This window comes from Podarcis vaucheri, assembly GCF_965113315.1.
Source record: "Podarcis vaucheri genome assembly, chromosome: Z".
In the NCBI taxonomy this organism is placed as follows: Eukaryota; Metazoa; Chordata; class Lepidosauria; order Squamata; family Lacertidae; genus Podarcis; species Podarcis vaucheri.
The window spans coordinates 22,781,473-22,796,295 of NC_138758.1; the positions used below are offsets into that span (position 1 = coordinate 22,781,473).

Below are 14,823 nucleotides of genomic sequence, written 5' to 3' on the forward strand. Positions count from 1 at the left end.
ACTTTATAAGTTTAGGGGCGGTATAATTTTAGAAGGGGGCATGGCTCTGGGGTGTGTGGCTGTGACTATCATGAAGTGACCCTGCACTTCTGTATTTGCCACCACACTACTCAGTTAGGATGAGACACAATGACTGATCCAAGGCCAATCAGTGAGTTCCATCGCTGAGCAAGGGTTCAAACGTTTGCCTCCCAAGTTCTACTGCAACCACTACTCCATTCCGACTCTCAGCCCTCAATAAGGTTGGTGCATCACATGAACTACCAACACATAATTGTGGGATAACCAGCCTCAATAATAATAATAATAATAATAATAATAATAATAATAATAATAATAATTTCTTATTTCTACCCTGCCCATCTGGCTTTCCAGCATGTCTAATTAATACATGAATGGGGTTAACACCATAGAGTAACCTGTCCTGCCAAGCTTAGCTAGGTCACTCTCCCTCACCTTGGGAGGAAGGTAATCAGGCCTGTTGTTGAGAAGCTCAGCATGTAAAGAGGTCTGAGTTGGTTGCTCCAAACTCAAGACTGCATGGCTCTAATATGCCTTTATTGTGTTTCTATATCCAATAATTTAAGAACTTTCATCACAGTAACTCAAGTGTTATTGCCTGTGTTTTCTGACTGACATATGGAAAAGCACATGAACCTAACCCTTGAATAATTTGTAAGTATATATAAAAAAATTAACTTACCAAATGTGTGGTGTTTTTCTATGTTGGGGAAGAGGGGAACTTTGGAAGGTACTTATAAGGACATATTTTAAAGGTCTAACAGCCAAATTTTCACGCTTTACTTTGTTATATATTTTGTGATTTTAAATCTCTGCTGGGGTCCTCTCATCAAAGAGTATTTGCCCCAAACCTGGATCTTGTTATCCAGGGGATTATTCTTTAATATACCTGTTTTTCCTAGCAACCAACAAAAATTCCATCCAAGCGAGCAAGAAGCATTATTAGAATTCGAGGAAACAATCTAGCCCGGCAAAAATGTCCAAGGAGGGTACAATGCAGGTCTGGTGAGGGATGTAGCCTGTAGAGAATTGATGTGACTGGGGAGAGGGGTGAGACTTGAAGGCCAAATAAAAAGGCCTGGGGGGCCACATTTGGAACGTGGCCCAGAGGTTTCCCATCCCTACCCTCAAAACAGCACTTCCATGCACATCAAGATCTCAAGAAGACGTACTTACAACTGTCACAGCATCATTGAGAAGAGATTCTCCAAATACCAAAATGTGAAGCTTCTCATTGACATGTATCTCTTCGAACACAGACAGCACAGCAACAGGGTCAACAGCTGCAATCAAGCTACTGAACAATAGGTTGTGAAGCAAAGATATATCACGTAGCTGGAAGGTGTCCACTTGGCATATACCATAGAGCGAGAATCCAATTCCAAAGACGTTCCATATTGTCCCCACAACAGCATATAAGAGGATCGTCCCAATGTTCTCAAAGAAGGGGCGACTGGGCATGAAATAGCCAGCATCCAGGACAATGGGTGGCAGGAGGTAGAGGAAGAAGATGTCACTGTCCATGACCGGAGGGGATTTGTCATTTAAGCCATAAATGATCCCTCCCATGATAAGCCCCACGAAAATCAATAAGCAGCTTTCGGGGACAACAGAAGGTAGTTTCTCAAACAAATGGAAACCTGCAAAGGTCAAGAGGCAACATTAGTGGGAAATCAGAAGCATTTGTTGCTTTGTGGTCATTTCAGCTTATGTCTTGTGTCCCCACCAAACCAAGTATCGTCTGAATTGTGGGTCAGGAAGCAGAAACTAATCACCTGGTGGGCTGGAGTCAGAACTAGTATGCATTAAAGCTGAACCTATCAAATTCCCACTTTCCAAAACAATATGGGAAACCAAATACTATCCTTCAAAATTTGCACTTGTCCAATTTTGTGATGCAGTTCTTCAAACGACATTTACAAAATGCATGTTAGGGGAGAGGGTGCATAAGAACGAAGATATCGCTGAACATAACACATACAGTAAAGTGGAGAAAATTGCTTGGGAGAAAAGGTGCACTTGAGTAAAAATGTGATTATTAGGGGAAATGTGCACTAAAATGCTGGTAGGGATTATCCAGAGACTTTGATTTTTGTGTCGTTTTCAAGGGACTTTTGATTTGTTACATTTCAATGGATGTGCATTATTTTTTTTTAGCTTAGTTTATCATAAAGGTGGCTGGGGGCAGTGTGGCTGTCTATGGTAGATGGACTGTGGCTAAAATTATGTGCTCACTTCTTTTCAAACCAGCAGTGGGAGCACAGTGGATGCAGGGTAAATAGGTGTGTACAGTGGCGTCGCAAGGTGGGGGCGGGGGGGCGGTGCACCCCGGGTTCCATGTCTTGGGAGGTGACAAGAAGGCACCCAGCGGGGATGCTTGCCCTGCTGCGTCGGCCCGGGCTCATCGGTGAGAGAAGCCATCACACCGTCGCAGCCGCATGTGGAGGATCCTCCATTCGTGGCTGCAGCTGTGAGCAGAAGGTCCCGCCATCGTCTGTCTGTATGGCGTTCGAGCACCGCCAGCAGCAAACCACTATATTGTACAACGTATGCGCGATGTCGCACACATGTGCTGTACGTAGCAACGCCGCACATGAGCTGTACATAGCGGTTTGCTGCTGGCGCTGCCCGAGCACCATACGGACGTCGGTGGGATCCCTACGGTGCCGCTGCAGCCACAAGCAGAGGTTCCCACCACCGTCCATATGGTGCTCAGATGGCGCCGGCAAGAAAACGCTATGTACAATGCATGCACGGTGTCACACGCATGCACTGTGCGTTGCGACGCTGCACATGTGCTGTACATAGCGGTTTACCACCGGCGCCGCTGGAGCACTGTACAGACAGCGGTGGGATCCTGCCGCTGCCAGCAGGAGCCAGTTACGGCGAGTGGGGGGCCCCCTCCCAGCCTCCCTCCCTTCCTGGCTCGCTGTAAGCGGCTCCTGCTTTGCAGCTTTACAGCGAGCCAGGCTGGGAGGGAGGCCGCCTGAGAAAAGGTTTCTACCCAAATGCGATTTTGGTTTTAAACGCAGTGTAAGGAGTCTCTATGGGAGTATATTGTATTTAAAAATGGGGTATCAGAGTTTTTAGGGGGCTAACCAGGTTGGGATATCTGGGATAGCAGGCTTGTTGGGTTTTTAATGTTTTATGTAGATTTTTCAATTTCGTTGTTCTGTATGGGACAATGATAATAAAGATTATCGTATCGGAGGAAGGGAGGGGGATGCATGGGAGCTGTGTCTCCTGAGAGGACGAGCTGTGCCGCTTTGCCAGCACCCTGGCAAAGTGGCATAGCTCCCCCCTTCCCCCGACGGCTCAGGGTACTTGGGAGTCGTGGGGATGGGGGAGCAGAGGTGTAGGAAGGGGGAGCGGACCACCCCAGGTGTCTTTGCTGAGGGGGTGACATTTGGTGCTCGCCCACGACTCCCAAGCCTACTCTGAGCTGTTGGGGGGGGGAGTGACAAAAAAAATTCCGCGCTGTGTACCATCTGGGTTTGCTACACCTCTAGGTGTGTATACACACTGCCTAGGTGTTTCTTTCTAGTAAGCATTTCTCCAGCGCTCTGCAGTCTCCCTAGCTGCCCATTTTTCCTGATCTAAAAAAGCCCCTAAGAAGGAGATACCTCGTGATGTCTTCTTCAGAGCTTTAACTGAATTGCAGAAAGGGGGGGCAGGGGGCGGTGGTCCTGCAGAGTGTGGATCATTAACTAAATAGTTTATAGAATGTATTCATTATAATTTAATGTATTTATATCCTGCCTTTCTCCCAAGCTGGGATTCAAGGCAGCTTACAACATTTAGAAAAACATTATTATAAAATACAAAGTAATAAAAACAAGGTCGTTAAAAACAATGGTTAAAACGCATATAGGGCCAGCAATTAAATTACGCTTTGTTCTGACAGCAGCCCAGTGGTCAGCATTGTCTGCACCTTAGTTTTCAAATGCCTTACAGAATAGGAAGGTCTTAGCCTGCAGATGGAAAGACAACAAGGGGGGGAGCCAGTCTAACCTCTCTTGGGAAGGAATCCCACAATACGGGAGCAGCCAGAGAAAAGGCTTTCTTCTTGTGGCACCGCCAACCGTGCGGTGGATGGGACTGAGAGAATGTGCTAACCCAAGAATCTTAGCATTCAGGTGGGTTGTAAAGGGACATAAGATCTTTCCGCTAACCTGGGCCCAAGCTGCATAGAATGAAAGAAAGGACATTCACAAGCATCCCTTAGCCACCTCAAAATTAAGGGACGCACAATTGGGGGGGGGGTAGGATCCTGCATCCCAATAATTTTCGGATCTAGCCATACCTTTAAAAATAGCTAGAGGTATTTAGATTTCAACAGCTGCTCATTAAATACTTTTCCAAGCAAAATATATGATGTGGTCAACTCAACATAATCTTTCAGAAAGACATTTAACTTTTTTATTTAAAAAAATGTACTCAGGGTTTATTGTCTGCAGTTCCAAAAAGCTTTTGAGTGCCTGTAATCAGAGACGGCTTTATTAGTTGTGGAGAATTCAATTTAAATGTACGTGAATCATTCATACTTCAAATGAACGGAAAACATCAATGCAGCCTTCTAAAGCCCTCCATCCATACTGCTGCACAATGCAGCCAGCTAATTTGTGCATCTGAATAATACATTAATGGGGGGGGGGGTTCTTACTGTCTCATTGGAAAGATTCAGCTGTTTTATTGTTCTTGAAGGAAACAAATGGATTGGAGGAGGTTGGATTTTTTTTATAGACAGATAGCAATCAGAGAGGCCTGTTGCAGAGCCCCTGTACAGACAAAACAAGAGCTTCAAAGTGTTACAATCAGTGCTTTTTCCCTGGCAGCATCTTTTTCCCCTAGAAAAAAAGCACTGTTTACAATTTGAACCATGCATTATGTCGTGTCACAGTTTATATTGCTAAAAATAACTCATTGATACGCCTCTATAAAGATTTGGACGTGGTCTGATTTCTTTGAACTTTCTTGATTGTTTCACAGGACGCTGGTGTACAGTTTTGGCATTTGGCATTGCTGTTAAACGAAAGTCTCCACATGCATTTCAAAACGGTACCCGCAAGAGGCAAGGTGCCCAATAAACACTCGTAAAATATACCTCACCCCTAGAGATGAATGGATCAGACTTTCTAAAAAAAATTCTTCCATTTTTCCAATCTTAAATTCAGCTTTCCACATTTCCGCATCAGTTTGCAAACCTTTTTAAGTCCTCATGAAAACTCACCAACATATTAGTGTGAATTTATCCTAATATACAGCTTGTTGCAAGCAGTTATGCCTAATATGATGCATTTTTGTACTTTCACTATCATGTGCGTTTTTCTGGCCCCTAACATTATGCACGTTTGTTCACATTATCTTGCTGAAGAACCACGTCACAAAATACAGCGAATTTTGAAGTGCAGCTGCATTTCAACTCACATATACTTTTGGGAAGCTTGTATTAGTTATGTTCAGATTACGGTGCAAACCATACCAAATTTATCCACCATCCCAACCCACTCCCTGGGACTAACACAGAAAGCTGCCTTATCCCAAGTCAGACCAATGGTCTGTCTAGCTTCGTATTGTCAACACTGACTTCCAGTGGCCCTCCAGGGTTGCAGGTATGAGTCTCTCCCTTCCCTACCTGGATGATAGTCCAGAGAGAAGAAGACTAGATGGGCTTTAGATGCATTTGCTTGTCTTTTCTTCTAAATCCGTATCCTCAACCTGGGAACTTTTGCACGCGAAGCAGATGCTCTACTACCCAGCCCACCAACCCCTGTCTGGAGAAACCTACCTATTTTAGCCAAGGAAGCCAACATGATCCACAGGGTAATCTCAAAGGGCACTTGGACATGCTGATAGTCTAGAGAGAAGAAGACTGGGTGGGCTTTAGACTCATTCGCTTGGCTTGTCTCCAAATCCATATCCTCAAGAGACTCCATCATCGTGGAACTCTGGAAGGCAGCAGCTACTGGCAGAGAGAGGAGGACAGAGGCAGAGGATCCCAGAAGCCAAAGTCCTGGCATGGCCTCCCGTCCAAGGATCAGAGCCTCCATCTGCCAGTTGGAGTTCTCACGGTCAGGGGAAGTGCCAAGCTGGCTGGCTGGCAAGCATCTGGCTGGCTGGCTGGCTGGCTGGCTGGCGTCCAGCTCTTTTGCTGCTTCTGCCTGAGCGTTCTGGAGGCTGCTCTACTTAATGCACCCTGCTGCATGCTGTAAATTATATGGATGGGTGTGCAAGGGGAAGAGCCACTGCTGGAGCAGGGAGTGAGGGGAGAAAGAGAACCAGCAGCAACTACCTACGTCACTTGGAAAATGCATTTTCCACTTAGCCAAATCAAGACATTCTAAACTATGCTGCCTAACCTAAGCAATCCTTCTAACTTTGCAAAACAAAAACAAGCCAAAGAAGGCATATAAACCCAGGTTGCAAAGCAGGCCAGCCTGATGTGAACCAATTCATAGAGGGTGGTCCATTAGGGGCACATGGGACACTGTCCCACTAACCTCAATCTACACTCAGCTAGCTCCTACCTACTTGTCTATCTTCCTGTTTTCAACCAGTTCAGTGAGTAGTGTTGCCTGTCAGCTTCATCCTCCTCTTTCTTAGTGTGGCCCTTACAGAACTCATCAGGAAAGAGGAGGATGGGGACAAAATGTGAACTAACTATCTCTGTCTGTCACTGGCTCTGGATACACCTACTCTTGGCCTCCTTGCCTTCCACCCTACCAGTCATCACTAGTCAAAGAGTTGAAGGAGGCCTCATAGACCTTCTAGCCCAACCACCTGAGGGGAAGTTCCAGCAACGCCAGATTTAGGACAGTACAGGCAGTTCCCTTGCACTGGGTGCTGAGCCCAGAGGGTGCACAATCAAAAATATCCATAACTGAGAAAAACCATTTTGGGGCGCCCAATTTTGGCCTCACTGAGAGCACCATATTACCAAAGGTGACCAAAGTCCGCTCCTGGCTCCAAAACATTGGTTCCATGGTGAAACCGCTCTTACTAATCATTCATTTTTCCTAAAGTTCAATTGAAATCTACTTTTCTATCACTGAAGTCAATTTGTTTGTTCATTTAAGAGGATCTATACATGCTGCCTACTACCTAACGTTCTCAACGCAGCTTACAATACATTTAAAACACAATGAGATAGACAATCAGACAATAGCCATCACAGCAGATCCAAGATATTTATCTATACATACACAAATACCTGCATATATATATATATTTGTGTGTGTGTTCCCATAAAATCCTTCTCATAGTCCAAGCAAAGCAATATGTTCCTGAGCAAAGGGGTCAGTTTAGGGGCAATGTAGTCATAGTAGGACTTCCTTGACAAAAGCACAGGTTTAGTAACTCAGCAAGTGTATCTGAATTCCTGAACTGAGACATCAATGTGTGTCTGGCTCTCTGCTTAGGAGTTCAAATGAAAATTTTCAGGTGGGCAGGTGGAGCCTACCATATGCCACCATACACATTGTGCAGCTGAGTCTCCTGGCCTAGAACTGACTATTGGAGTAGCTCAGTGTTCCTCCCACACAGGCCAAGCACTTCCTCCCAGGGTGGCTGCTGATGCCTCTCATAGACCCTGGCCTTGGTAGCAGATGCAGAAGGTGCCGGGGGAGCAAAGGCATTAACAAGCCTCCCAGAGATGTTACAAGCCTCCCCTCGTTGGGGTGGCAGAGAACAAGCTGTTGATTTTCATGCAGTGGCACCATCAGGGAAGGAAGTGTGCAGAGAGAGTCCCAAATGCAACAAGGCCAGCTTATACTTTGAAGTAAATGAAGCAATGTACAATGGTACCTCTGGTTACATACTTAATTCGTTCCGGAGGTCCGTTCTTAACCTGAAACTGTTCTTAACCTGAAGCACCACTTTAGCTAATGGTGCCTCCGGCTGTTGCCATGCCGCCGAGCAATTTCTGTTCTCATCCTGAAGCAAAGTTCTTAACCCGAGGTAATATTTCTGGGTTAGCGGAGTCTGTAACCTGAAGCGTATGTAACCCGAGGTACATTCATTCCTCCCATCTTCCAGCCTTCTGCATATGCACCTCAAGATTTCATATCTGTTATTGTTTGAAATATTGATCCTGCCATAAGCTTTTGTAGACTACTGCCCACTTCCTCAGAAGCAGGAAGTAAGGCAGTAGGGGGGTGTATCCACACATACCTTTTGTCCCATACTTTCTCAGTGCTTTAAAGCGCTGTGTCTAAGAGCTTTTGTCATTGTTGCTGTTAGGTTGTGGGCGAACATATCAGACGATACAGCGATTCTTCCAAAGCAGCTATTTATTTGTAAGCTGGAACAGAACTGAACTGAGGAGCTCAATCAGCCTGCTTATATAGAGCTCCAGAACAAGGTAACTGTTGCAACTTTCTAAAACTATCCGATCACTGAACGTCACTTTCGATCCTTCATTTGCATAACTATCTACAGTATCCCCCTGCTGGCCCAGGGTGAGAACTTCAGTACATAACAGTTGCCCCAGCACTTTCCACACAAAGAGCAACTCTTTAATGCTGAATCAGAACAAACAACAATTTGGGTTTTCTGCTGATTGCTGTTTGCAGCAGTAAAAAGCAGCTTTTCAGAGGGAAAGCACCAGGGCAAAGCAAAAAGTGCCTGGACACAGCGCTTTAAAGCCTTAGCCTAGAAACACAGCACAGAGGGAAGTCTGGATGAGCCCTGTGTGTATGAAACTCAGGTTTAATACTTCATGCTTCTGATGAAGTGGGCAAGGACCCACAAAAGTTCATACCATGATCCATTTGCTAGCCTTTATATGGTACTGTCAGACTCTTTCCTGTTCCTTCAGATACAGAAATTCCCTATATAAAGGACACAGGGCCACTCTACACATTTTGGGAGGCAGGGAGCACAATTGCTGATATTATCAGGTATATTAATGATGCGAAGCCCTATGTAGTGCACAGGGCTCTACTTGGTGCACTGGAGTCAGTAATGTTATGGCTGGAATTTGAAAGGGCACTGCTAATTAAAACGTGGAAGCCCAAGGCTAATACAGCTGGGTGAAAATCAATGGCCCACTTTGGCTCCAGCTTCCTAAATGACACCAGACCTGAACTAAGGGCAAATTAGTGATCTATTTATTTCTCTTCTAATTCAAATCAAGAGAGGGGAGAGGGTCCAAAACTGCTTGTCAACACCAGAAAAACACAACCCCCTTTCTGATGCCATTTTTAGCACACAGCAAGGGTGCAGCAACGAGAAGTCCTCCTGAAGGATTACAGTATTACATTCAGCAGCACCTTGGCCATCAAAGGGCCAAACAACCTTTTCCCTACAGCTTTTTATAGAGATTGAGGTTGAATCCTGACAAGACAGAAGTACTGTTTTTGGGGGACAGGGAGCGGGTTGGTGTGGGGGATTCCCTGGTCTTGAATGGGGTAACTGTGCCCCTGAAGGACCAGGTGCGCAGCCTGGGAGTCATTTTGGACTCACAGCTGTCCATGGAGGCGCAGGTTAACTCTGTGTCCAGGGCAGCTGTCTACCAGCTCCACCTGGTACGCAGGCTAAGACCCTACCTGCCCGCGAACTGTCTCGCCAGAGTGGTGCGTGCTCTGGTTATCTCACGCTTGGACTACTGCAACGCGCTCTATGTGGGGCTACCTTTGAAGGTGACCCGGAAACTGCAATTAATCCAGAATGCAGCAGCTAGACTGGTGACTGGGAGTGGCCGTCGGGACCACATAACACCGGTTCTGAGAGATCTGCATTGGCTCCCAGTACGTTTACAAGCACGATTCAAAGTGTTGGTGCTGACCTTTAAAGCCCTAAATGGCCTCGGTCCTGTATACCTGAAGGAGCGTCTCCACCCCCATCGTTCAGCCCGGACACTGAGATCCAGCGCCGAGGGCCTTCTGGCGGTTCCCTCATTGCGAGAAGTGAGGCTACAGGGAACCAGACAGAGGGCCTTCTCGGTAGTGGCGCCCGCCCTGTGGAACGCCCTCCCATCAGATGTCAAAGAGATAAATAATTACCTGACATTCAGAAGACATCTTAAGGCAGCCCTGTTCAGGGAAGTTTTTAATATGTAACGCTGTACTGTTTTTAACACTGATTGGGAGCCGCCCAGAGTGGCTGGGGAAACTCAGCCAGATGGGCGAGGTATAAATAATAAAATAAATAAATAAAATAAAAAGATGCATTAGTCATGGGCACTCTTGCCTAGACGATTCTTTATTGAATGAACACTGGTGGTGGTGGGCTATCTGGGCTGGCCCGAGCGTTATGCAGAGTGAGGCAGCCACCTCAATTGGCTGCAGAAAAGGAGAGAGAGAGGAGGAGGGATGGATACTGGATAATGGTCTTTGTGCAACAGAGAGCTGAGAAAAGGAGGAAGGTGGGGGAGGAGTGGCAAAGGGTGTGAAGGGGGAAATGTGGGTTCAGCAGCAGAGGTTTAAAAAAAAGAGAGGAGGGAGGAGAAGTCTTGTGAATGGGACTGATGATAAAAACTGATGCATAAAAGGGCCTGAGGAATAGGAGGGGTGGGGGCTTCATAATTGTGCTGGTGGTGAAAAGGCAGCTTAATAGTTGTGATGCAATGGGGGGGAGGAAGAAGGTGCAGGAGGTAACCATGGGGGCTGCACACAAGGAGAGGAGAGGCAAGGACATGGCAGTGAAGGTGAAAACAGGTTCAGAGTGGGGCTGCAGAACAGAAGAGAGAAGTGGCTTCGGAAATGGGGTTGGGAAAGTGGAAAGCAAGCTTAGTAGCTGCATGGGGTGGGAAGGGAAACTCTGGGGGTTAATGGGGGGAATGGCAAGGGGTGGGGGCATAGCTATCACCTTACAGATTTGAAAATAAGGGACCAGCAGCCTTGAAAATAAGGGATCAGCAGCCAAAATAAGGGATTTTCCGGGCACAGGTATGTTCGACTTCTGAGCCCCTCTGAGCCAAAGGCAGAAAGCCCAGGGAGCAGTCAAATGAAGCCTCATCAATAAGGGACAGCAGTGGGACATGGCGCTGGGATAAGGGACTGTCCCGCCAAATAAGGGTCACTTGACAGCTATGGGTGGAGTGAGAAAGGGCTCAGCTGCTAGTATAACATATTTGTGAGCTATGTTTCCTCCCATATTTTCCTTTCCTCCAAAAGGATGAACTGGATTCTCCAAAAGGAAGGAGGGCTAAAAGGAAAAGCTGTGTAATGGTCTGGAACCATTTATTTTTAATCAATAGCCATTTGATCAATGTGGTGCATAAAAGGGTACAACAGGGAAGCTGTAAACCAGGACAAAATATGAATTATCATATTGGAGTGTTGTTGTTAATTAAACATGTAATTATATTATTTATAAATGCATCTACAAAGTGTATTGTCAACAATAGCAAATAAAAGAGAAGGAAATAGTATATTAACTAGCGTTAATATATCATATTAACAATACTATCAATAGAGAAAGAAAAACAGAGGAGAGGAGTAACAAACAGATCATTGTTAGTGTTGCTCCTGTTGCTATTCAGATTGATATGGATGCCTTTCCAAAAATAACCCTCACTTTTTAATCTTATTTGTTTTTAAATGACATTTGTATGCAGCCACATAACATTCTCTTTCAAACAGGACAATGTTAAAATTACATTATGCAGTGAATCAAATCAACAGCAGCTCATGCAAGGCAGCAAAAAGCCCACCTTTCACTGAAACAGAGACAGGAGAGACAGTTTACAGCTCAGATTAAAACTACTGTAATCCACAAGTAGTACATTAGTCCAAGTAACATTTATTTATTTATTCAGCATATTTGTTTCCTGCCTTTCAGGCCAGTGTCCACACCTGGCACCCTTTTCTCCAGAACAGCCGGCTGGATCAGGCCCATCTCAAAACAGCAGACTAGATGTCTGTGGGAAGCCAAAAAGCAGTGCCTAAATGTAACCCCACTCTCCCCTCTTGTGATCCCCAGCAACTGATATTCAGAGGCATACTCCCTGCAGCAGCAAAGGTAGAAATATAGCCGTTCCTGCTACTTGCTAGGGATAGTCTTATCCTTTGAGAATCTGTCTAATCCTCATAAGAACACATGAAGAGCCCAAAGGCCCGTCTAATTCAACTTCTTGCAGTGGCCAACCAAGATGCCTCTTCTGCAGGGCCAAGAGAAAAAGTAAGGTGACCGCCTCAAGCAGCAGGATCCATAGGGCAGGAGATCCAGCCTCCAAGGAAAGCATCACCCTCTGCTGCTGCTGCTGCCATGGTGGCAACAACCACTGCAGCATGCTCCTTAGAGGCCAGATCTGCTGCTGCCTTGGCAGCCCTCCCCCATACCACCTCTACGGCCTCTTGGCAAATAGGAGGCACTGCTGGTCTCTTCCCACCCTTGTTTCTGATGTAGATCTTTATTCTCCCATTGTTCCTGATGTAGATATTTGCTCACCCCTTTTTACCTGGCAGGGAGCGCCATTTTGTGATTTGCCTCAGGTGCCAAAATGTCTTGGGCTAGCGCTGCTCTTCTGGGAAACCTGTGAGCAGCATCAGAGAGCAACAGCAATTCTCTCCACCTGTGACTCCACCCAGCAACTGGTATTGAGATGTGTACTGCACCCTGCCATGGGCCATCAGCCCTGAAATCTGCACGACTCAGCACCTCAGTGTGGTCTCACTTGGTAGCAATCGGAGGCTATTCAAATTTCCTAGAGTACTCCACAGTGTTGCCATGTCAGGCGTTTCTGAGCACTGGGGTGGGGTGGGGTGAATAAAATAGTCACCACCACCCCACACAGCTGCCAGAGATGCCTGTGGCTAGAGGTCAATGAGAGGGAACTTTGTCAACGAGCCCTGCAGACCAGGAGCTGACATTTTCACCTTTCCAGCACAAAGATCATCCCTGGTAGCCAACACTGATCTTGAACATGAAAACTTCTAAAACAAAAAATCAAGAGCAACGCATACAGCGTAACAACAGCACCCCCCCCCCAAAAAAAAAGAACGCTGTTCAAGCAGATAACCAGTGGTGGACCTGGGTGTCATGTACCCCTTGCCTACGACAGTACCTGGCAACCACAGATGCAAGGAGGCGCCAGGAGGCAGGCACCCAGAGATGAAGGGGAGAAGTCCTCCCTTCTATCTAGGTGCCAGAGCACAGGAAGCACAGGAAGCAGATTTGCTGGCCTTCTCACCTGCAAAGCACATAGCCTCATGAGGGATGGGGAAGGGCTTTGACTAGCTACCTGTTGCCCAAGTGGGATCAGGTGTGCCCACCCAGATGAAGTATACGTGTGTGAGAGTAGCAGATTTGTAGGGTGTGAGAGTCCCATGAATGAGGTCACCCCACCTAATCTTTAAAAGCTTGGCATTGGGGCAGTGCTTAAACCACAGTTCCCCAGCATCAATGCCACAGGAAGCTGATTTAACAAACCAGAAAGCCTCTGCTCAACCCGGGCATGCGAGAGGAGAAGGAACACTTCAGTTCAATGTTCGTAGCTGTTTAAAGTAAACACAGTTAGTTGGAGTGGCAGTGTTTCGTCTCAGCCAGGCTCAGATGCTCTATTCTCAGCTACTGCCAATCAAACCAACACACATCATTAAAAGGAAGATTGCCAAATCCTTGTCTTCCCCACTGCGTAGCTCTGGTTAGGGACTTCTCCCTGTGATGTCAAGCTTCCTCTCTCTGAGTCTGGTTTCCCCACAGCCTACACACTCCTGACTCTAAGATGGTAACAAACAACACTGAGAGCTTGATTTGCATCCGTTCTTCAAGGCACTTATTCGGGGATGTTATGTGCTGTCACAGAAAATGTAAACATTCCATACTGCACCATGTAATTTTAATCAGAGAGCTCATTGTCAGCACTGTTTACCAATGTTTGTGCACTCAGTCGGTCTGTTTAATATAAATACAATTAGGTATGCAAACAAGTCCCTCACTTGCATCTTATAGGATGTGCCTGAGCTCCTCTGTAAAGAGAGTCCCAGTGTCAGTTGCACAGCACATAATTATCTAAATGAGATCACTGCCATGCCACCAGATGACCACTGATTTAGGCAGCTTCGAAAGGAATTAGACGTATTGATGGAGCACAAGTCTATTGACAGCTATTATTTTTATTACCATTATCTATATTGTTATCGAAGACAGAAGTGCCTGGCGTGCTCTGGTCCATGGGGTCACGAAGAATCGGACACAACTAAACAACAACAATATTGTTATCTGATATGGGGGGTGGGGAATCTCAGGCCTAGGCACTGAATGTGGTCTACCAAGTCTCTCTATCTTGCCCTTGGGGGTTGTTTGTAGGCCACATGCACCCTCCCCAGCCCTCATTGCTTTGCACCTTCTTTTTATTTACTAATTTTATCTGTTTGTTTATTATTACATTTATTTCCCACCCTTTTCCCCAAGGAGCTCAAGGTGGTGTACATGGTTCTCCCTCTCCTTGTTTAATCCTCACAACAACACTGTGAGGTAGGTTATTCTGAGAGGCAGTGTTACTAACCCAAGGTCACCCTATGAGCTTCTTTGTCAAGTTGGGATTGAACCCTAGTCTCCCAGCCCCATGTCCAATACCGCACCAGATTTCACTGGCTTTTGCTCTGCTGGAATGTGACCTTGAATTTTGACCATGCTTCTTGCTTGCCTAAATGGAAGACAGAGACCCTTGCCTATTTTAGCTTCAGCACATGCGGCATGTGGCCCCCAGAAGGTTGTCCAGAAGGGAATGTGGCCCTTAAAATCCTCCTACTGCTCCAAGAAGCTGAAGCATGGTTTTTGTGCTCCTTCACACAATTTCATCCTTTCTAACAACGCTTTGAGGCAGGTTAGGCTGAGAAACTGACTCAAGGTCGGCCA

General features: G+C 46.2%; 1 protein-coding gene across 1 annotated transcript in view; it reads right to left on the reverse strand.

Moving 5' to 3' along the window:
• Nucleotides 1-5,881, reverse strand: part of LOC309524080 (sodium/hydrogen exchanger 2-like) — a 30,607-nt gene extending 24,726 nt beyond the window's left edge. Inside the window, exons 1-2 of the mRNA XM_082208470.1 lie at nt 5,810-5,881; nt 1,198-1,661 (exon numbers count right to left, since the gene is read on the reverse strand). Of these exons, the coding sequence (XP_082064596.1) occupies nt 1,198-1,661; nt 5,810-5,834 (489 nt within the window). The 5' untranslated portion in view covers nt 5,835-5,881. The remainder of the gene's footprint in view (nt 1-1,197; nt 1,662-5,809) is intronic.
• Between the last annotated feature and the right edge of the window lie 8,942 nt (nt 5,882-14,823).